Genomic DNA, 23331 nt, shown 5'->3' with positions numbered 1-23331 from the left:
GTAGACAGAAGGTTCAAATTCCATTAACGTGGGAACTCAAAACAGTTGGAATTGCAGCGTGGCTTGCACGTCAAAAGAAATAGTACCTTATCACCAGTAGTCACATTCCATATTTAAATGGCCGCACATAGTTGACATAGTCAATAATGTAGTTCCCGTCACTGGTATTTCACCAAATCTTTATTGGTCAATTTTTAGCCAGAGTCTGTCTAATAAGCTATGTAACTATTACGCACCGACTTGAATAGAACCATAAAGAAATATAAAAAGACAAGAGTGCTCACTCCATACACCAGTTAAGACTATTAATTTCAGTGTCTACATCTAGCATCGAGTAGCGGAACTATCAGTACTGCTACTTGACAATAGATGTAGCACCGACCGGAAAGTCTTATGCTGTTGATATAAGACTTTCCGGTCGGTACTACATCTATTGTCAAGTAGCAGTACTGATAGTTCCGCTACTCGATGCTAGATGCTAATAGTCTTTTTGGTACTAAAACTGATGTATGGAGTGAGCAATCTATGTATTTTTTTCTCTATGATAGAACAAACTGAGGGAGTGTCATTATCATTTTATGAACATCATATTTTCATAGAAATTTGACATTAATGATGACATTGCCATACCTAATCGACTGAAAGATTTTAAATAAAGTTCCTGAGAAGTATAAAACTTACCCAGCGCTAGCAGAACGGCCTCTCACAGTGTCTAAGGCGGTGTACGGGGAATCAGGCAAGCGAACGTTGTCGTTTCGCGCCTGAGCTATTTCTTCTGAAAACCAACATGCACAGTCTTATTTCAATTCAACAACCTTTTCCAGCTGTATGCAACAGCATGCATTTCGAAAAACTTTCTTACCTAACTTGGGAATAAATCCAATTATTTTTATTAAATATTTCAGTTACTCCTTCCTATATAAATTACGTCCAATATTTCTCGTAGAACCGATGGGGCAAACAAGTTTTTGAATGGCGACCATAAAGCAAAGGACTCAGCTAAAGAAAACGCCAGCAAAATCCAAAAATCAGGAAGCCGTTGATGAAAGCCACGAACGATTAGTCATTGTAGATATCCTTGGCATATCTATAAGCGCCACTTGCACCATCGCACTAACCCAGGGTTAACCGGTTAAACCTGGAGTTACCTGGAGTACAATTTCACACTGGGTTAGATGTTGAACCGGTTAACCCCGGGTTAGCGGGATGGCGCAAGTGGCGCTAAAGCTTTGGTTTCCTCCGAAAGCGGTGCCGTCATATAGCGGCCGTCTCCATACAAATAGTACGACATCCATATTTAGCCGTATTATTTAGTATGGAGACGGCCGCTATGTGACGGCACCGCTATCCTAGGAAAACCGATCTTTAGCGTCTGTTCATAAATTACGTCATCTATTTTTGACGATTTTTGACCCAACCCCTAAAATCATCCAAAAATCATGCTTCGAATGACCGCATCCGATGTCCCCCAATTTGAAATGACGTAATTTAAGTATAGTCCCTTAGGGATATTTTCGTCAGCAGTGGACATCTTTCGACTGGTACCTACAACTTTACCTTTCTTATAATATTTAAAACCTTCGCGTTTTGAACACATATATAGACTCACATTTATAGACGGGTCTAACGCGAAATTTATTCAATTACCTTTATATACCGACGTTTCGACACAGGTTTCACTGGTCATGGTCACGGCCAACTAAAGTCTCAGCAAAATGTCAAAACAGAGATTTGTGCAACTACCCGACGAAAAGTGTATGAAAAAGTTTGGGGTAGACATCACATTTTCAAACCACCCACTACACATAATTTACCTTTCTTTTTCTCAACGATATAGGTATCCTGAGAGTTAGATGAGCCAGCACTACCGAACAGAGTGAAGGCATCGTCCATAAGCTCGTTGAATCTCTGTCGCATGCGGGAATCTTTCCGGGGAGTGGCAGACTTGGCTGGACTTGGCGGTTTCGATGCTGGGAAAAGTAAAAGCTATTACGAAGCGTGTTCTAGTACATACAATCTAAAATAACCAGACACACACGCGCGTAAACACACAAACACACACATATTCTAAAAATCAGACATATAGAATACTCACACACGCGCGCGTACACACACATCATAGTTTCGTATGTTTAGATTATCTTTAATTTTAATTTTAATATTGTTGAAACTGAAATATAAAATGTCTAACTTGTAACATTACTGACGCTTGTAATTGGGAAGGAACTGGCTCTTGAGACACAGGGACACCTACTTTGAGAGCCAGGAACCAATGCTATGTAACCACTCAAAGTTGCAATAAAGATTATTTTATTTTTTTATTTATATATTTATATCAGATGATTCCTTTTGATACCGTATGATATAAGGGAATGTAAATCATTTAGGATGTTTAAATTTGAAATGAAAATTTTTCTATTAGACAAAATTAAATTAAAGTTACCACCATAAGCAATAAGATGTACCTACTGTTAACCATTAATTAGGCAATTAGCTAAGTTTACCCATCTACGTTTTAAGGGAGTTCCCTCTGCCAACAAACTGTCCTGCAGTTTGGCAGAAGAAAAAAATATGTAAGATAAGATAAGATAAGATGTACTGTTTTATAGCTAAAAAGCGGCCAAGTGCGAGTCGGACTCGCCCATGAAGGGTTCCGTATTTAGGCGATTTATGACGTATAAAAAAAAACTACTTACTAGATCTCGTTCAAACCAATTTTCGGTGGAAGTTTACATGGTAATGTACATCATATATTTTTTTTAGTTTTATCATTCTCTTATTTTAGAAGTTAGGGGGGGGGGGGACACACATTTTACCACTTTGAAAGTGTCTCTCGCGCAAACTATTCAGTTTAGAAAAAAATGATATTAGAAACCTCAATATCATTTTTGAAGACCTATCCATAGATACCCCACACGTATGGGTTTGATGAAAAAAAAATTTTTGAGTTTCAGTTCGAAGTATGGGGAACCCCAAAAATTTATTGTTTTTTTTCTATTTTTGTGTGAAAATCTTAATGCGGTTCACACAATACATCTACTTACCAAGTTTCAACAGTATAGTTCTTATAGTTTCGGAGAAAAGTCGCTGTGACATACGGACGGACAGACAGACGGACAGACGGACAGACAGACAGACATGACGAATCTATAAGGGTTCCGTTTTTTGCCATTTGGCTACGGAACCCTAAAAATGGGCAAAATCTTCGACCCAGTTCATTGAACATCCATGAAATTAGCTGCTATAGTCTGCGCGGAAAGAGTCGTGAAATGTATGGGGCACAATTAGGGAATGCAAATCGGTTATTTTCGGTTTGTATGGAAATAATCGGTTATTAACCGAAACCGCGGTTATTTCCATACAAAAAATAACCGATTTGCATTCCCTAGGCACAATACATTCCACGACTCTTCTCTTTCCGCACAGACTCTAGTTTTGACATTTGATTTGCATAGAAGGTAGCATCCTATAGAAGTGGTCTACGCGTGCCTCCGTGAGGGACAAAACATATAAATTCGACCAATCATAGCGTCGCGTTATGGTGGGCAACAAATGAATTCGACCAATCATGGTGGTCAATTTACGGTGGGGAATAAAACAAGATGTGAGACAGTGACAAGGACAAACAATAATAGCGCTTTCGCTGCTACTCCTACTGAAAGATACATAAGACTATCCCGTTCTGTCAGTTATCCCCACCACTCATGCCCAATCCAGTTATACTAGATTCATGTTTGATTTGTTATTTTCAGACAAAGAAGTACGTCATTAGGTCAGACTCTAAAAATCACCTATTTTTGGTCAATAATCACGGCAGCTCACGACAAATCGCTTTGAAGATTGTATCGCAGCTGAAATTATCACAGTTCATACCTACCATCCTTAATCCTCTGGCAGTGCAGGTCCCACACCAAAGGCCCAATAACCCCCGGGTCTTTGTCAATGCTCCCCAGCCGGACCAACTGCGATGCCATCTGGCGGCGAGGCACAGCATCCGCACCTCTCTTCGGACTGGTGATTGGTGAGTCGATGTCGAGATGTCGGACTGATACTGGCTCGAGGATGCGAGACAGGGGTTCCACTACGTTGCCTCTGGAAAAGGAATTGTTAACCTTTTGGACGCCAATGACCGATATATCCGCACCGCAGATCCAACGCCAAAGATTAATCGGTCACAGACCACAACAACATCGACCTACGTGCGTATACATAAAGTTCAACTTCAGTTTTGACACTTCAATGACGTGGCGTCTGAGTGACAGCTTTTGTGTTTGACACGGCGTCGAAAAGGTTAAAGTTGATAACGTTTAAAAGAAATGTGAAACTTGCACAACCAAAACCTGTGGAAACTAATGAACGGGAAGAGATCCATGAAGGAATTAAGTCAACATAATTCCGTAATCCAGCACTGGACATCTCAACTAGCTGTGTGCCCGACAGTTACGACGGGAAACATTGTTTATTTGAAAGTTACAGAGGACACATTGTCTCTACATCATCAGCTGCTTCGATCATACTATCCTTAGTCCTAATTCGATTCTTCCGCGGCATTATCAAATATCAAATATCAACATTTATTCAGCAAATAGGCCACAAGGGCACTTTTACACGTCAATATGGAATTTACATACAGCAAAATAAAACACATCAATAATTATAAAATACAACTAAGCCGCAAATATCAAATCAAACTAACATAGAGATGTATAAAGCCTCTAAATGTCGAATTACGAAAAACGCAATAACAATAGTATTGAAAAAAAAAAAACACAAAGATACAAAAACTATAATCTAAAATTATTTAGAGATGTAAATGTCTCTAAGTGTCATCATAACTAAAAGATTACAATATATAGTAGTTAATCAAATTATCCTTAGAGATGTATAGGGTCTCCAAGAGTCAAAATCCTGTATACCTAATTAAAACATTCATTAAATTAAAGAAAATGATAGTAAAAATAAAATAGCATACGAGAACCGAATGAGGTGTGTCCATGTAATTATACTCAAAAATAAAGTTACTAAATATAATAGCTCGTGTTAGCTTAAATAGACCAGTCTCCACAAACAGCACCCGTTCATTCTCACTGCATGGGGCATCTATTTTCAACACACTAAATACTGCCGAAATCCCTGTGCTGTTGAAACCTATAGTTTGTAGCTTTCTAATAGACCCCGAAGGCTAATCCTATTGTCTATTGTTAAGAAAAACCGCTCGTGCCACGTGCCACAACCACCTGCATAAAAAATCGGTACTTCGGTTACTGAGTGCCGGCGAGTCGAACGCTACAGAACCAGTCTAAAATGTGTCATCGAGATGCGTAACAAAGGCGCGTTATCGGAGAGCGCACCTACACTGGTTTTTTGAGCGTTGGACTAGCTCGCGCTCAGGTGCCAAATAGAATAATCAGGACCCTTTTTTGCAGGTAAGTAGTGCGGTTTTACTGAACAATAGACAATAGGATTAGCCTTCGGGGTCTATTAGAAAGCTACAAACTATACACAATGCTACAGGCATTTACCTTGGGAAGGAATTCACTGAAGGCATCGACAGGTATGACGTCGGGGTCTGCGGAGCTGACGGTTGCCCGCTATCTGAACTGTCCAAGCCAGCCGCTTCCAGCAAACTATCCGTGGTTCCAACCCGTTTCTTCTGCGGCATTCTCAACGCATGGGGTTTCTTTTGTCGACGACGCACGGTTGCTACATCTTCGGATATTCCGGAAGATGTCGTGGATGAACTGTTGGAAATTAAAATAATTAAGGATTGACCAGTGAATGCGAAGTATCCCTTAAAAATGTTACTAGGTGAGGGTCCTTGATTGTCTATTATTTCTTGATAATTTTTATAATGCTTTTGTTTTGGTTAGTTGTTTGGATTTGCTCTCCCTAGCTATCCCTATCCATAACATTAATGATACGGTTCGAATGACCATTAATATTAGGGAAAGCCATAACCACCCACCAAACTATATCATCAAATGCTTCATTGACTTTAAGCTTCTGGCCATTGATCAGATAAATACCATAGAATTCATCATATTCATAGCATCAAAGGCACAGGATGTCTGTACGCGTTATGTGAAGTGTGATTGGAAATAAACTTGCTACCTAATCATAGATTAACTCACCTCGAAGCACTAGCCGCTCTGTAAATGGGTAGCAACGTGCTACTAGGTCTTGTTCTGCTAGGAGATACTACGCTTATCAACTGAAAAACATAAATAGTGACATCATATCAATAAGCTATTTTTCTTGAAGATAAAACTAGCTGATGATAGCGATGCTCACTCTGCCATCCTTTTCTTCGTGAACCTGCTTCAACTGATTCCTTTCCGCCTCTCTTAAAATCTCGTTTCTGTATGCTCGGAGAGAGGCTGCCGATTTGATTGCTTTTCGCCTAAGAAATAAACAATACCTATATTTATCAATCATGAAAATACCTATCAAGTATGCAGTTCTACTATTACAAAGATTCTCAACCTAATGGTAGTTTGAATGGAAATCCATACTAACATTACATTTTAACAATTTTTTAGGGTTCCGTACCCAAAGGGTAAAAACGGGACCCTATTACTAAGGCTCCGCTGTCCGTCCGTCCGTCCGTCCGTCTGTCACCAGGCTGTATCTCACTAACCGTGATAGGCTGATAGCTAGACAGTTGAAATTTTCACAGATGATGTATTTCTGTTGCCGCTATAACAACAAATACTAAAAACAGAATAAAATAAAGATTTAAGTGGGGCTCCCATACAACAAACGTGATTTTTGACCGAAGTTAAGCAACGTCGGGCGGGGTCAGTACTTGGATGGGTGACCGTTTTTTTGTTTGTTTTTTTTTTGCTTGTTTTGCTCTATTTTTTTTGTTGATGGTGCGGAACCCTCCGTGCGCGAGTCCGACTCGCACTTGGCCGGTTTTTTGTGAGGTTTTGTCAGGATTGTATGCCATGATGTAGGTACCTTCTAAAGTAACGTCCAAGCTTAGACTACGATAAGGTCACGGTACCGAGCTGGACAGAAATGGTCGAATAATAGGTGGAGTCAGTGGGTGGATATAATAAAACTTCTGGGTTTTTCACGATATTTTTAGTATCTAAATTGACAGGAAACCTCACCTCTGAGCCAAACACAGCAGCACAAACAGCACCAATAACAGCAGAACCGCTATAGTGGCCCCCACGGCCAGCGCCCACAGCTCCGTCCCGTGGATACCGCTTACTGCTGCTTCGCCTTCTAAACCCTCGGCCGCCTTCAGGTACGCTGCTGAAATGGCTTGATTTGTAGTTTACGAAAGTCTTACCAAACTAAGGGATAAGTATACAGGTGTTTTCATCATCATCATCATTATCGCCCACTGCTGAGCATAGGCCTCTCTTCTAGTACGCAACTTGTCCCGGTCCTGAGCTAATCTCATCCAGAAGTAACCCGCAATCTTCCTGATGTAGTCCACCAAACGAGCCAATGGACGCCAGGCGCTTCTGTCATTCGAAAACGGCCACCATTCTGTATGTGTGGTGTGTTCATTCCATATGTGTTTGACCAAATATAAAAGTCGGTGACCAAAGTAAATACAGTCAGATCGGTTCCAGTTAATGTAAGGCCTGGCCTGAGTGGACGCTCGAAGCGGAGCGTTCGGCAGGGCGTGCAGCGTGGCGTCGAGCTCCCAAGTGATTTGAGCAGCGTGCACTAAGGCCGCTCCTATACATTTGCATTTGTTTGACATGCACGCCGCACGCCCCGCCCCGCTGCACGCCCAACTCGAGCGTCCACTAAGGCCTTACACTTAAGCTTTACTCACGCTCAGCTTTAGTAGTGACTACGGCTCCCAACTCCCTGGCCACTTCGGCGTCACGTACAAGTCTCATGTCCCTGGCAGCTACTGCAGCAGGCACCGCTCTACCGCCCACAAGCACCACGTAGACGATTTGGACGCTGCCGGTTTCTGTGAACTGAAAATTCAAAGTTCAAGATAAAAATCTCTCCGTCTACTTTGAGAGACGTCGGGAGAATTTCCATCCTGCCCAAATAGGTCAAGATTTTTTTCTCCAAATTTTGATTTCTTTTATCAGTCTTAAACTAATTTACCTCAGTTATATTCTGGATGTGGACTTGCACTGGTGGTTGCTGTTCCGGTTTTATAATCTCTCTTTTAAACAACATCGTCTCATTGCTATTCTCTTCTTCTAAAGGAATATCTATCAATTCCCCCTTCTCACTTTCTCCCTCTTCTTGGTCTGACACCTCTCTCTTTCTTAGTTTTCTTACAACTACTGTAGGAGGAACTAAGATCCATGATTCAACGTCTGCAAGCCTGGTTGCTTTTATATCCTCTTTTAAGGTAAGGTTTTCTTTTTCAATAGGGATTATGTCTATTTTAGAATAATCTATTATTTTTGTTGGCTGTACAATTTCAGTCATGGAAGGAACTATCATAGAACTATCGAGGTATCTTAGGGGGGTGTTGGAAGCAGCGATTTGATTATCGTCTTTGTTAACCACAAATGAATGCACTTCGTGTTTCTTTCTCGTTGGCGGGGCGTCTAAAGACTTTATGATTCCCAGGTGGCGTTCTTGTTGTCTGAAATATTTCAATGATACGTTAAAATAAACGACGAAAGTGTCATCTTACATTATACCTAATTAAGTAATTTCCTAAATTACAACCGCGCGGCTAAGTAGGCAGTTTGATATGTTTCTTCTCGTTTTAACTAACCCCAAATAAAATCCGTTAGCCCGGCAGGGTCGCCATGCGTTGTGAGAAAGATGGGAAATCAAGTAATTGCTTAAATATGAAGTCTGTCATTTTATGTAGGCAGTAGGTATTATAATAATTCAATAGATGGATATAAGTACTAACACTATTTCCTCGCGCTTGGATGTGAATTTTAAACAATATAAGTATGTAGGGATGGGCGTTGAGACAAACAACTAGGTTCGAGTATAAACGTATAATGCATTAAATAACACTTACAAGGCCTTAAATACTATAGTACCTATGCGCATGTATGTGTGTGGGTATGGTGTAGTATACACACTACACCTCCCCCCTTGAAGAAAAAAAAATAATTAAAATCTAAACGTTAATCTATTTTTTTTTAGTATACAGTGGGCCACTCAGATAAGCTAAGAAATATAAACTGCATTACAAAATAAGAGATTACATATATGAAAACACATTTATTACGCTATTACGAGTATAGCAGAAGAAGTTGGACTTAAATGTAGCAACAATGTGCTAAGTTTAATGTTTGTTTACACAAAAAATACAATTTACATTAACCTTAAACATTATGTTAAAAAAAAAATTATAATAAAATATTTTTGCATACGAAAAATTTTAGTTGGTTAGTAATTTACATAAGTAACTAACCTAATAAAAATACACTTAAAATGTAACATTCAAATAATTTTATTTATATAAGAAACAATGCAAGTAGCTATATAATTATCAAAGTGAAAGTAAAAAAAATATGTTTTAAGATACACATGTAAAGAAAACTACAAATAATATATGTTAACATTAATCAATAAAAAAAATCGTTTCTTTTTAGGTACCTAGTTTTTTTTTCTTTGCAAAAAAATATGTCTTTATCCGTGATAAAAATTGTTACTTACCTACTTTATGCATATTCATTTTATTTTTCTGACGTCAGTTAATCATTATAATTATAGAAGACTCATTTCAATAGTGCCTCTTAAGCGGGCATTACATACTTGTGACATGGGTACACAACGCATATTTCGTGGTCGGCCGACCTTGTAATAAAATTTATTTATTGATTGCTCAAGACACAAGGTATTTTTTTTTAAGCGCGCAAACATACTTTATATTTATTCATTCAGGCAGTTCTTTTAACACATCCTTACATTATATCCTTCCATGTGTCCAAGGAGTCTCCACGATTGATGCTCGATCGAATCATGGTCAGACCTCCAAGGATTCCCTACCTGCCTTGTGTCTTGGTGTACCCATGCTAACCTAATCGCTCAAGGCCGCCTCTCGGGCCACCGAAGATGCGATTGGCATTTTTTTTTCAATTATTATCATTCATAATTTCCCAATCTTTACAACAAAAAAAAAAAACCATTCAAAATCGCAGACAAAATACTCATTCATTGAAAACTTTAACATATATAAGAATTTCAACAACTCTTAGTTGATCAGGCTAATCGTCCTTTGAAAAGCTTACATATATATCAGTTTTCCCAACAACAAATGCTTAATCGCCATCCAAAAATCTAACAAATTCCATCATACCATTTATAACTCTAAAACCAAACCATTTACGTATTTATTTTACCTCTACACTACACCATTCTAACATACAATAACAAAACATTTAACGAAACATCTACCCATATAATCCATCATTGAAACAAACCAAAACATTCTTTACCAACAAAACTACATCTTTTCATAAACTCCTATATTATCTCGATACAGTACCATCCCCATATATTTTACTCATTATTATAACGAAGCCACTTCGTAACTCTGTATTAATATGTCACATCCGTATTAAAATGTCAAGTCCGATACACATTATGATTCATAATAATAAATGTCTTAAAACCCAACTAAAATTATCCTAAATTGTATACAATGTTAGTTTAGTATAATATGTATATGGTTAATAGTAGGCACATATTGTGTCGCATTCTTAAATTTTTATAATATAAGTGTACTAAGTGTTAAGTACTCTTTCTACTCTTTAACTTTAAAATTACAACAAAAAAATATTCGATTCAAAACAGTGCACGACGACTATGAAATTTGAGATGTAATAACAGAAGCTACATACCAATTCCTTATATGTGAACACGCGCCGCGGATGGCGCGCCTCATTTGTAGGCTATGACAAATATTGTATCTAAGTGTAGAAAAGTTCTATTGTTAAGTTAAACAGATGAAATAAAAACACGAAATATTAAAATGAGATTAAATTACCTATACATTCAATTTACTTGGAGCTAGGAAACGTTATGAATATGTGCCATTCCTTTAACCATATTGTTATTTCGTCATCAAGCATACATATTTAATAAAAAAAAAATAACACACATCAACAAAAACTAGGGAAATTATTATTGAGAAACTATATAAAAACACTGTTTAAAAATCCAAGATAGCAATTGCTAATATTACAACCAACGAAAAAGAAATTTAAAATAACTGTTGAATATAACACGACGTTTCCCCGAAAAAAAAAAGAATGTCATCAACATCAACCAAGTCAACTGCTTATAACCTAAAATAGTCATACTGCTCCTGGCTTTCCCCAAATCTCTCAATTCCATTTCCGTTGTGGCGGGTCCGTGACAAAATCACACGCCATTCTCCTCGACTCCATCTCCAGCAAGGTCACGTCTGGGTCCCGGGACGCGAACAAGCTCCCGGCTGCAACTTCCAGGTTCACAGGCTTTTATTTAAAAAAATATAATTTGTTTTATTTTAGTCCATTTCCACTTCTGATTTTTCGCCACTTGTCCAATTTTAAATATTAATATATGTATTTTAACACTTATACTATTTAGTTACGTCCACATTACACATAATGTTTATTTGTCGTAAAACACCAAACCAAAGTTCTATTAGTCTTTCAACCTTACACTTTCACTTTTTCTTGTATTAGTCCTTTTATTGTATTAATTTTTTTTTTATTAACTTCCCCTTTTCATTCAAATGGTCCAATATTTTTCACCAAGGACAACGGCCATTATTTCTGACTGGCGCAGCGCACCGCCAGTGCAGCACGAGGCCGCACTGGCAGGGTCGCCATGTAGGGATGGGCGTTGAGACAAACAACTAGGTTCGAGTATAAACGTATAATGCATTAAATAACACTTACAAGGCCTTAAATACTATAGTACCTATGCGCATGTATGTGTGTGGGTATGGTGTAGTATACACACTACAGTAGAAGTAGTAGTAGTAGTAGTAGTAGTAGTAATCACTTTATTGTACACAACACAGGTTTACATAATGTTTACAGAAATAAAGGTACAAAGGCGAACTTATGCCTGTAAGGGATCTCTTCCAGGGATAAGTAGGTACGAAAAACACACGTTAAGGTTGTTTCAGTCTATTTACCTTAGGAAGGCCTTTTGATACAGCCTAGCCAGCCTCAACTGCAGACTGTCAGGAGTGGATCCTTGTATGACAGTCAGCAGCCAATACCGTCGGTCCTCCGGTATCTCTGGCTCCAAACTGCCAGGAGGAACCGGCTCTCCACAGTTGAGGACACATTCTCCTGTGGTTTTGTCGGTCACCGCCTGTATTTCAAATTGTATTTATACATATATGCTCAGAACTGATTTTTGGACGGAAATTCAATACAAATAGGTACCTAGTAGGGCTTGCAAATATTCGAAACTTTCAGATATTCGAATATTCGACTTTTTCTGACGACGTATTCGAATATTCGAATAATTATTCGAATATTCGAATAATTATTCGAATATTATAAAAAATAAGAAAAGGAACGAGAAATCGGTTTATTATCGTTTTATTCAAAAGCTTTTTTCACATATTGCTAAAACTAAGGATATTTGGCAGAAATACACTTAATTGACTAGATTTTATCATCCTACTATTTATAAGATGCCCACATTTATAAAAAATAAGTAAAACGCCAAAATTAGACGTATTTAATATTTCTAGATAAAACTTATTATAAATGCGTCGTTGCGTGAAATATTAACTTTAACCATCCAAACACCTAGGTATGTAAGATATTTTTTTAGTAGGTAATTATTTTCCGATTTAAATTAACTTGTAATCACTCAGAGGCCTGTAAAAAGGCCTTTAATTTCATTGTATTTTGAATCTTTATTGACTTTATTTGTTTTGGCAAGTTATTATTTCTAATGGTCGGCTAATTATATAATATTGGAATATTTAAGGGAAAAAGTTAGTTGAGTACTGGGTGAATTATTCGTCAGCTAAAGGTGCATGGTTAGATTACCAAGTTGGGCAGGGTTGGTATGATTAAATTTTAGAATTGCAATAAGTGGCAAGGTTTAGACTTCAAAAATTCGCTTAACGTACGCTTGTACTGAATAAACAGAATGACCCTTTAACTTAAAACTTACGCACCGTAAAAATAACATACTTTTTGATTTCGTTTTCTTTTAAATTGAGTTAGGTTTCACTGTATTAACGAAGTCTATCGAGAGGAATACAGTAAAAATATTATTTCCTTCGTATTTGGGTACCTACCGTTCCTCATTCACTGTAAATACCCGTAAAACACACAGAAATTGTAACTACAGCGGATGACATAGATTTTTTTAGTAATAAAAAATATTCGAATATTCGAATACCAAAACAGGTCGAATATTCGACAAATTCGACAAATTCGAATATTCGAATTGCAAGCCCTAGTACCTAGCCTAGTGGACAAATTAACCATATTGCACTCCAGTCTTATAGAACGAATTGCGGCCACATTAAAATTTCTGTTTTGTTTAGGTACTTAAAAAGTAGAGGCACTTTTCCCTCTCGGAGGTGTGTGTTAATTACATAAAATGAGTGAATCAAAGTGACTTCAGTTCAGTAGCTAATTAAGTATGTTGTGCTGTTCTGTGGGAGGGAGGGACGTGGAATACGAGACGAGAGATGACGCGCCGTGCTCCGCGAGGAAACTTAAACTCTTGCCTCCACAGAGACAACTACCCACCTACTGTTTTTTCTTTTGCCTCCCACACACTTCCTCAGCCTCCGAATCCCCAAAACTGAAGCATGAACAGCTCAAATACTTTAAATTGGGACACAAAATACCTGAGATGGAAACGAATCCAGGTACACAGTGGCGAGGACCGTAGTTGTGTGCACAATTGGTGTGGGCTGCGAAGGTTCCGGCAGGGGAGAGTCCGGAGGAGGCGGCCCGTCTCCTGAACCCGTCCAGAAGAAATCTTCGAGGCGCGGCGTGCGCTCGTGCTGGTCCGGGGATACCAGGAGGTACACTGGTAAAGCGAATAAGTAGTTTAATTAAATGATAAGAAAATGTGCGTATGAGTAGGTACTATTTAGTATTAGACGGTTTTATAGATCAGTTATTAAAAATCTGCCGGAGCTAACAACGGTAGTGTATCAACCATTCATAAGAAAAGTTATGTACTATAGTACCTACTCGGTATGTAGTCGTGTAAGCCCTACCTAATCGCAGCTAGTGTAAGGCCTGAGTGGACGCTCGAAGCGGAGCGTTCGGCCGGGCGTGCAGCGTGGCGTCGGGCTCATAAGTAATTTGAGTAGCGTCCACTAAGGCCGCTCCTATACGCTTGCATTTGTTTGACATGCACGCCGCACGCCCTGCCCCGCTGTACGCCCAACTCGAGCGTTCACTCAGGCCTTAGACTTAGGTTCTGCAGCGATTGGCTAAAATAACTCAATCCTCATTATTCAATATCATAACAAGCGAACGTCGATGACAGGCTAACCGCATGAATGCATCGCGTGACGTACTGTAGGCTTTATTGGCTGAAATAACGTCGGTCTAGCAGGATACTGTGTGGTGCAAGCCTATGGATGTAGCGGTTGTTGGTTGAAAATATTCTTGTTGCGTACCTTAACCTCTAACCTCACCGATTTATTAGTTTAGTCATCTTAAGGATGGATGACTCACGCTAGACCGGGCCGGGCCCGGGCCGAGGCGTCCGACATGTCATTTTCTATGACGGCTAATTGGTGATCACGTGGTGCTTTCCATAGAGAACGAAGCGCCGGAAGCTCCGGCCCGATCTAGGGTGATTCATACTTTAATTTTTTGTAGAACGTTTTTTTTCTGCTCTACAACAAAACCGAGGTTTGAACCCATGATTTTTGACCACCACACACATGTATACGCTGCTATTTTGCAAATAGGTACGCACTACGCAGTTTGCAGTCATTGCAGCGGGAATAGATACCTACAGACGACTGACTGTTTCAACACTTTCAACCCTAATATAAGAATTTTTATTAACTAGGGCGTGAAATACACTTTTCTCCATTGTGAATAGATTTACCTATAAGGGGTTGAATACGGAATACGCACTCTTTTGGCTGACAGTCATTGAAAATCGGACGATACTGAAGAGCCCGCGGTTTTCCTATCCCTCGAGCCAAGCTGTCAAGAAAATACTTTTGCACCAGTCCGTGCCATCCCCCGCTTTCTATAGAAAAGAAACGCATTTCCTCGACGATGCCACGATATTGATACCGAATATAAATACCTTTACTGTTTTAGCAGGTAAACGTAGAGTTTGCAGGCCATTTTTGGGCTGAAGAAAGGCTAAGGGAGGCCTTTTGATGAATCGTACCAGAGAAACATTGATAAGCTCTATATACTTAAATCCCCAGTAAGTATTATCATATAATATCTGAAACAGAACTTTTTTAAAATTTCTTACGGAAGACGAGGCAGTAATGGCCTATGGTCTTAGCCCAGTGGTTCCTAACCTTTTCAGTCCGGTCACCCCTATGACTAACTAGGGAACCTGATTTTACCCCTCCTCCCAATGGTAATAAAAAATAAAACGTGTACGTTTGTTGTATTGTTATATATGGTTAGATTATTAACCCCCGTAAAATACCAGTTTTACCCCCACGAGGGTAATTACCCCCCAGGTTAGGAACCACTGTCTTAGCCTGTCCAGAAGGACCAATAAAAAAAGCAAGTTCGGTAGAGATGCGGACTGATGTTGGAATTTCGATGATCGCCGTAGTCCCCCTGTTATTAAACTAGGGCAAGATTATGAGCGAAGCGCAGGAAACTTCGTTTTATAGCAGTAGTCACGAATCTTTTGCGGCCCTAATCTATAAAGTCGTATGTTGCGACGAAAATCGTAAGGAGATGTGATTGTCCGATTTTGTATGAAAGTATTGCATGCATTAGATAAATCGCATTTAAATCGGTTTATGACCGATATCACTGGTAAAAGTACAACGGTACCTACCGGTAATAGGTATACATACTGCATACATGCAGTGGTTTTACGCGGTCGTCCGCGCGTCCTTTGTGTGGACAGCGGATGTGGACATACTAGAACCAGCCGACCGTATAGAGATGACCCTTGCCTTTGATCGATTAAAAAAATGTTTCCCGCGTAATGAGGACACTGGCGCACTGGCGGCAGTTGCTCAAACTGTTAACAGACTACAGATTCGTAATTGAAATAATTAAGTTATAGGTATGGTGCTATTACAATTTACAATCTAAAACTTATCCCTTTAAAATTTAGTGTCTGTAGATAAGTAGGTAGGTATTTATTTAAAGGCTTCGTCACACAGGCGCGTTTTCCGGGCGCGGCGTGAGCGGGGCGCGCCGCTTTTACATACAAAACGCTCACGCCCCGCCCGGAATACGCGCCTGTGTGCCGAAGCCTTAAGTCATGCAGTCAAAAGGAGTCATGGGAATAATAACTATGTATATGAACAATTGATCATACAATAGATACCTACCTACACAAAATTAGGGCAGTACGTCTACAGAATTCATAAAGCGTTATTTTTTATAGTCGTCGGTCATGTAATGAACCCATGTTTGAGAACACGGGAATAAAACTAAAGTAATAGGTGTACTTACAAAACATTAAAAATGTATACTGTACCCACGGAGGACGGAGCGTTCAATAGGTAATACACCTACTTCCGTCCATGAGGTTATATTTATTATTTATAAGTACGTATTAGATAATGTTGGCAGATATACACTTAACCACTCTTAAGTTAATAGATTTTAATCGACACATAATTCTATAATAAAGCCATTTACTTACTTCTATCATCATTCTCGTATTCTTCGGCCAAAACATAGAACACAAAACAACTAAATATTGAAATTAATAAGTTAACTATGGACATGTTTTAAGTCTCACGACACTGTTATTTGATATGTCGCGTCCGAAAATAACGCATTAACCACATTATGAGTACTTATCACAGAAAATTTGTATTAAATTGCCGCCGCTGAGTAAAAGATAAACAAGTTTTTTTTATACAAATCTAGGCCTAAATGGCCGTATGTGATAAATGTTTTGTAAAATTATATCAAAGATCAAAACCGACCAACCACCAAAAAAGCCCGAAAACTACTGTGCGAGTTGGATTGTTATCGCGTTGCCAAGCAACGAGTTTATCAAATTGAATATCGCGCGCGCAGTGCAAAGGTACAATTAAATTGTCTATGGTTACTTTAAGTGGATCACCAATTGGAGCACCAAATACAAGAGTAAAACTTTATTTCAAAGGATTTTTTATTATCCTTTTTTTGCTTAAATGTTAAAGTAAGATCTTTATTTTTATAATTCATTTATTTAAAGCTAAAACGTCACTTTCTCTATATAATTGTCTATGGTTTGACAGGTGCAAAATGTTGTCAAGTAATATTTTTTCTACTATTTTATAAATAATAATTATACTATTACTACTATCTACAACTTCTACATCTACAAGCTATGTGAAGTAGAATTACCATGGGCTTGTCCTGGTTTTTCAAAATAAAAAAAATGTTTTATGCATTCTTAGAGAGCAAGTTTTAAAATTAATCAGACTATTTTGATAGTTTATTTAAGGTATTTTCTGTAGATACCACTTATTAAACAACTGTACCGATATTCGGAACCTAAAGTAATATATTGAGAGTGGCAACACTGTAGTTAGTCGTATTGTCCTTTTCTAGCATATACGTCCATCTCTCTCCCACACCCCCACCACTTCAGGCAGTTGCGTTTGACAAGTTTGACAGTTAGAAATAAACGCAAATTACCTCATTGGCTTGCTGTTTTTCCATCTGGAAGGTCGTGAAGCTAAACTGCTGGTGAGTTTTTGAATTTGTACCCCAGTTTAGCTGACTATATTGAAAAACAGTTTCTAACGGCTTTTGCCGTTCGAAATAAATATTTAAATTTAGTTGTCCGTTAAACTATCTAGCAAATAAAAATGATCCGGAATAGTGATGTGCAAGTGTTTTCAAAGGCTGCCTGCGCGCACCGTGGCTATGCCAATGAAAATACTAAAATCACATGGTAGAAAACACATCGAGCTGGTAAAGCGTGCACGTGTCACCATTATAATTTAATTTTATTAAGTCTCTTCCGAGTCTTGTTAGTTTAAATCTTTGTGTGTGTATAATAACGGTTGAAATTATATAATACTTAAATGGTGATGTGTGGAGGTATACCCTTTCAAGTGATTTGTGTTTTCGAATACGAATGGATCGGATAGTTAATACGTGTTACGTAGAACCTACGTATTAAGGTAGAAGCTTATAGACGTGTAGGGTTTTTATCTGTCCAAGTATCTATCAGCAATTTATCTTTTTATCCCGTTCCGGGTTAATATAATATTGCAAAATTAATTTTTTGGTAATAAACTTGCTGATAAATAACGTGTACCCGAATAGGAGTCGACGATATTTCCGCTCTAAGGGACACAAGGTAACGAACAAACCTACATCGCAAACATTGCATTTATTTTTGTGGAAAGTGAGTACTTCGGCAGTACATAAACTTAAATCTGACTAGACATAGAGAGAGATTAGCATGGCTCTGCGCAAGAATGACATGCGAATTCGTGAAGTATTTCACTCTGTATCTATCAACTTATATCTCTCCAACTAGATCTTTGATTTATGTAGGTAGGTACCTACTTAAATATATAACTTAGCAGGTACTTACAGCTTTAAAGGTTAAGGAAAAGAACTCTTGCATGTAGGTGCTATATGTGCTTGTGTTATTTTGAATTTGAATAACTTGATTATTAATTCTATACGTAACTACATACAAGAGGGTCAATTCTTAAGCCTACTTACCTACCTACATAAATAGTACACTTAAATTAAACGTTTCAAATAAAATCGGAAGCCTGTGACATGGAAGGGCATTAACGATACGGGAATCTTTAGATTGATTCATTGACGAAGACGCATGGTTTGGTTCATATTGTCAAATTATATTAGTTAACTGTAGAGTTAAAGTTTAGTTTTGGCAAATCTGTACGTCACCGTGAATGACACTTTCTAAAAGTGCCTGTTAAAGCCTGCGTAAAGCCTTTCACCTTGTCGAGCAAGGAACCCGCAACTTAGGGAATATTACCCATAAACTCAGGGTATTTGATTTGAATGATACTTATTCTTAAACTTACGTTTGTTATGGTTCCACCTGCTAAGGTGCGCCTAAGAGAATCTTTTATTCGTTCACAAACTAACGTCAAGTTATTTGTGATGAAACCAATATATTATGTACCTATCTAAACCTGCGCAAGGCTGCCATGTTTACACCTGCGTAAGGTGTGCCAAAAGAATCTTTGATTCGTTCACAAACTAACGTCAAGTTATTTGTGATGAAACCAATATATTATGTACCTATCTAAACCTGCGCAAGGCTGCCATGTTTACACCTGCGTAAGGTGTGCCAAAAGAATCTTTGATTCGTTCACAAACTGACGTCAAGTTATTGATGATGATATTATAACCTATGTAAGCCTGCGCAAGGCACGTCAGACATATTCACAGAAATATAAATGATATGGTCATAACACAGGCGTGCGAGTAGACCACAATCACAAAAATATTACAAAGATTAAGTTGTAAATATCTCTTTTTAGAGAAAGTAAAAATGGTTTAAAATAATGTTTTGGGTAAAAATCAGTCGAAATAGGCAAGGCTTCGTTATTAGAGTTTTCATTTTTGTTTACCAATCTATTTCAAGGGTCCCGAACACCCTATTGGCTAAACCCGAAATTGGGCTAATTAACTGTGGTAAAAGTGAAAACTGCTTTCCATTTACATAACATTTCTAAAATTATAATAGGTAAAATAAAAACCTAAGATTCCAGGCCTATCTCGACTCATTTTTATTTTAAAGATGAAAAAATCTTTGCACCCTAATATAAAATTGTGGTCTGGAGACGCTAAGCCTCATAACTTGGGTGGCATAGATAATACTAAGAGATTTAGTCACCTAATTTCGACTATAAGCCCAGGCAGAATATTGATAATTAGAATAAGGAGTGGTCAATCCTCCAAGGTCCATACAATCTGTGGACTCTAATTAAATCAGGCTCGGTAAGCTCACGACACGACAGAGCTTACGATTCCATTCTGAAATAAGCTATGTTTACAATATATATTACCCATGGTGTGAAACAAACAGCCTGCTCAAGGTGTACAAAGGGTCCGTTTAACGGCCCTATAAACATCTACAAACCTTTGAAGTCTAGGCCTGCTACAATATGACAGACTAGAAATAAATACATATGATCCCAATGTAAGAGCAGCTCACAGTTGCATAAATTACATTTGGCTGGAGAGCACTTGTCTTTCAGTTAACATGTTTACGAGTACCTACCTACTCGTATGTACACGACATGACTAAGGTTACCTACCTTTTTACATAATTATTATATCCCTGACTGCCATGGTATATTAGGAAAATTATCATGTGCTGGCGGTGCTGCACAAGCATGTTTGAAATAAAATATACAAAACTGGCCTAACGGGCGTTTATGAATTATGTATTTTACACCCTTGTGTCTGTATTGTGACCCTGGAAGTTTTAAACCACCTGTATCGTAAGTGCTCCTATGCACGGATTAAGTTTATAATAAACTACCCATGCCCTAACCTCAAGGGCAAGTGCTTCTATGCACGGACCAGATACTGTTATCACTTATTTCACTTATCATGACTTGTCATAGTTTGATACTACACGTTTAATAAATTTAAGACCGTGGAATGTACCCACTACAAAAGGTTTTTAAAAATAGTGACTGAATGGTTTGCACGAACGGTTCTAGCACAGTTTCTGGGCGGTCACGTCTAGGGCTTGACCCTCTAGTTCTCAATTTATACAAAATTATAGCATTGTGATACTGTTCGCTTTGCACAATAAAATAGGGGAACAGGAGCACGCCTTGCGAAAAGGCGAAGCTATTTTGAAACGCAAACCTTTCAAAAATAGATTGAAATATATAAATAATTATGTTTTTGGTGTGGAACATGTAATTGTACACCCAAACAAATGCAATCATTTATTATATGTTAGCAAAACTCTGCCAAAGTGTTAGTCTGTCTCTACAGTGTAACCTGAAGGCATGAATGCACATGAATCTCTTGAAACATGGTGGATTAACTAATTTACACCCCGTCTGTGTCTTGCTCCTACCAAATCCACAAGTTGAGGACCTCAACCTATCTAGGCACCCTTCTTGCTCGAGACCTGAAAAAATAATCTCATGCAGTCAAGTGTCGGAAAACCAGGTCCACACTCTTAGCACTACCGTGAATATATCTAAGAAGTCTGTATACTGCCTTCCAGGAGGCGGGATGTTAATAGACTAGCCTATATAGTAGGCCAGAGATATAGTATACAAACACACTGGCCCAAATCCAGTAATATTATATGCACTTCAGAATACAAAATAATTGACTATTCTGCGTATATTTGATATCAAAAAGTTACAATTACCTACCCTTAGGTCATAAGGAGGATAAATATACATAAATATCAAATATATTCGACAAAGTGTTGACCCTAGCATTGGATAAAATAGGTTCCTCTTAAACGGCATCTGCGCTGTTGGCTTTGGGCCCACGGGTGCCCGGCAAAAGGTCGGGGACCCCATGGTTCCGCACAGTTATTGCAAATAATGTAAAATCACAAAATAAACACAAATTTTCATTTTGGTTAAAAACACATATGCGATGAGCTAAGGTTTCGAATTAAGTACCTTATTCTTAATCTGGAAAGAGAAGACTGAATATTCAGAATTAAGCTATGTCTATGAATGGTTTACATAAATTAAGCCAATTTAGCGTTCAGAAACAATCAAGTTTATGTCTACTAGTAGGCACCAGATAAGGTAAACTACTCATACTGCATATATAGACAATAATGAGTACAATTAAGGTCACTTGATGATAGCTAAACATGAATATAAGCAGAATGAGCTGCACCTATACAAATATCATTGATAAAGCTCTGTGGCAATTCTACATTTACCATTTGAACGCCAAGAGCACCAAAAAGCGTCGTAACTAGTGCCCACATGAGTATTATGATATGGCTTAAGCTCTCAAAGTAACCTTCACAATTTTAAGTAAGGTTTGTTTAGGTCCATTAGCTCGCGTTCGCGTTAGTAAAGCGTACAAACGATTAAATGCATTTTATAGCTATAACCAAATAAATAGCTCACACTGGCTCACAGTCATTAAAAGAATTCAGTAAAATCATTAAAAGTATTCCCTATGACATTTTATTAAGTACCTACCCAATATTAACTTTGTGGGTAGTGATAGTGATATAACGAATATTTAAAATATTCGTCTACTTAATCCTGAGGGATTCTGGAAATAAGAAAGGTCTTGTCCTTGTTATATCCTGCAACTGCTTACCTTACTAGATAATTATTATCAAATTTGTCAATAATTGGGAGTTATAAATAAAAACTACTCGAGTACTTTATGATTTTTATCTTTTCATATTTTAATTACATCACTCCATATCACAGATGTTGTATGCTCCCTGAAGAGTAGACTGACTTATCTTCTTTTACATAGTCTCACATACATATAATTAAGTACTATAGCACCCTTGTGGTGACTCACTTATTTTCGTTGAAAATTTATAAGTACCTACATTAAATACGTATATAAAATGGAAAGTTAGTATCATAATATAATGGTATATAAAATTGTATGCTTTACTAAATACCTCTCTCCTCACATGTATTAAAATAAAGGTATATGTGTATATGTAGTACACATAATTAATTAATTAATTAAACACTCCTAATATAATAATATTACATATACATAATATGTAAGTACATGTATAATCACATTGGCTTGGCGTCTTCCCACCACCAGGCGATAACAAACACGTCTCAATATATTACTTTAGGTTCCGAATATCGGTACAGTTGTTTAATGACAGCGTTTTACACAAAAATAAAACGCTAATTAAATAACTTACCATATTCGGAACCTAAAGTTTTAATCCTGCCTGGTGTAAATATGTATAATTTTGAGACAATGAGGTAATTTGCGTTTATTTCTAACTGTCAAACTTGTCAAACGCAACTGCCTGAAGTGGTGGGGGTGTGGGAGAGAGATGGACGTATATGCTAGAAAAGGACAATACGACTAACTACAGTGTTGCCACTCTCAATATATTACTTTAGGTTCCGAATATGGTAAGTTATTTAATTAGCGTTTTATTTTTGTGTAAAACGCTGTCATTTTCTGCATAAACGATCAGAAAATTTACAATGTTTAAAAATTCTAATGAGAATTTACCAATTTGTGAGGAAAATACTGAAAATATAGTTTTTATAACAGTCTGTATTACTGC

General features: G+C 37.8%; 1 protein-coding gene and 1 non-coding gene across 2 annotated transcripts; one reads left to right on the top strand and one right to left on the bottom strand.

Annotated features, from left to right (window-relative positions):
* Positions 1-1124: 1124 nt before the first annotated feature.
* On the bottom strand, positions 1125-16908 carry LOC134654816 (uncharacterized). The gene is made up of 12 exons (XM_063510287.1): positions 16759-16908; positions 13781-13965; positions 12092-12273; positions 8086-8578; positions 7799-7949; positions 7116-7263; positions 6292-6400; positions 6132-6211; positions 5523-5741; positions 3878-4092; positions 1815-1970; positions 1125-1138 (listed from the first exon to the last, which is right to left on the bottom strand). The coding sequence occupies exons 1-12, from the start codon at positions 16841-16843 to the stop codon at positions 1125-1127; spliced, it is 2037 nt and encodes a 678-aa protein (XP_063366357.1). The 5' UTR covers positions 16844-16908.
* Positions 16909-18469: 1561 nt separating this feature from the next.
* LOC134654906 (U6 spliceosomal RNA) lies at positions 18470-18573 on the top strand. Its single transcript, XR_010097386.1, has one exon. It is a non-coding gene; the product is annotated as a U6 spliceosomal RNA (small nuclear RNA).
* Positions 18574-23331: the final 4758 nt, after the last annotated feature.

This window comes from Cydia amplana, chromosome 15 (assembly GCF_948474715.1).
Source record: "Cydia amplana chromosome 15, ilCydAmpl1.1, whole genome shotgun sequence".
Lineage (NCBI taxonomy): Eukaryota > Metazoa > Arthropoda > Insecta > Lepidoptera > Tortricidae > Cydia > Cydia amplana.
The sequence above is the reverse complement of the archived record's forward strand: the minus strand, read 5'-3'. Positions and strand labels throughout refer to the sequence as shown.

Bases quoted from the DNA above. Each gene is read 5' to 3' on its own strand.
- LOC134654816 (XM_063510287.1), bottom strand. From the start codon at position 16,843: ATGTCCATAGTTAACTTATTAATTTCAATATTTAGTTGTTTTGTGTTC. The intron at 8,579-12,091 runs GTAAATAGACTG...GAAATATTTCAG, and splicing joins TATCAAAAGGCCTTCCTAAG to ACAACAAGAACGCCACCTGG. The intron at 7,264-7,798 runs GTGAGTAAAGCT...AAGCCATTTCAG, and splicing joins AGTCACTACTAAAGCTGAGC to CAGCGTACCTGAAGGCGGCC.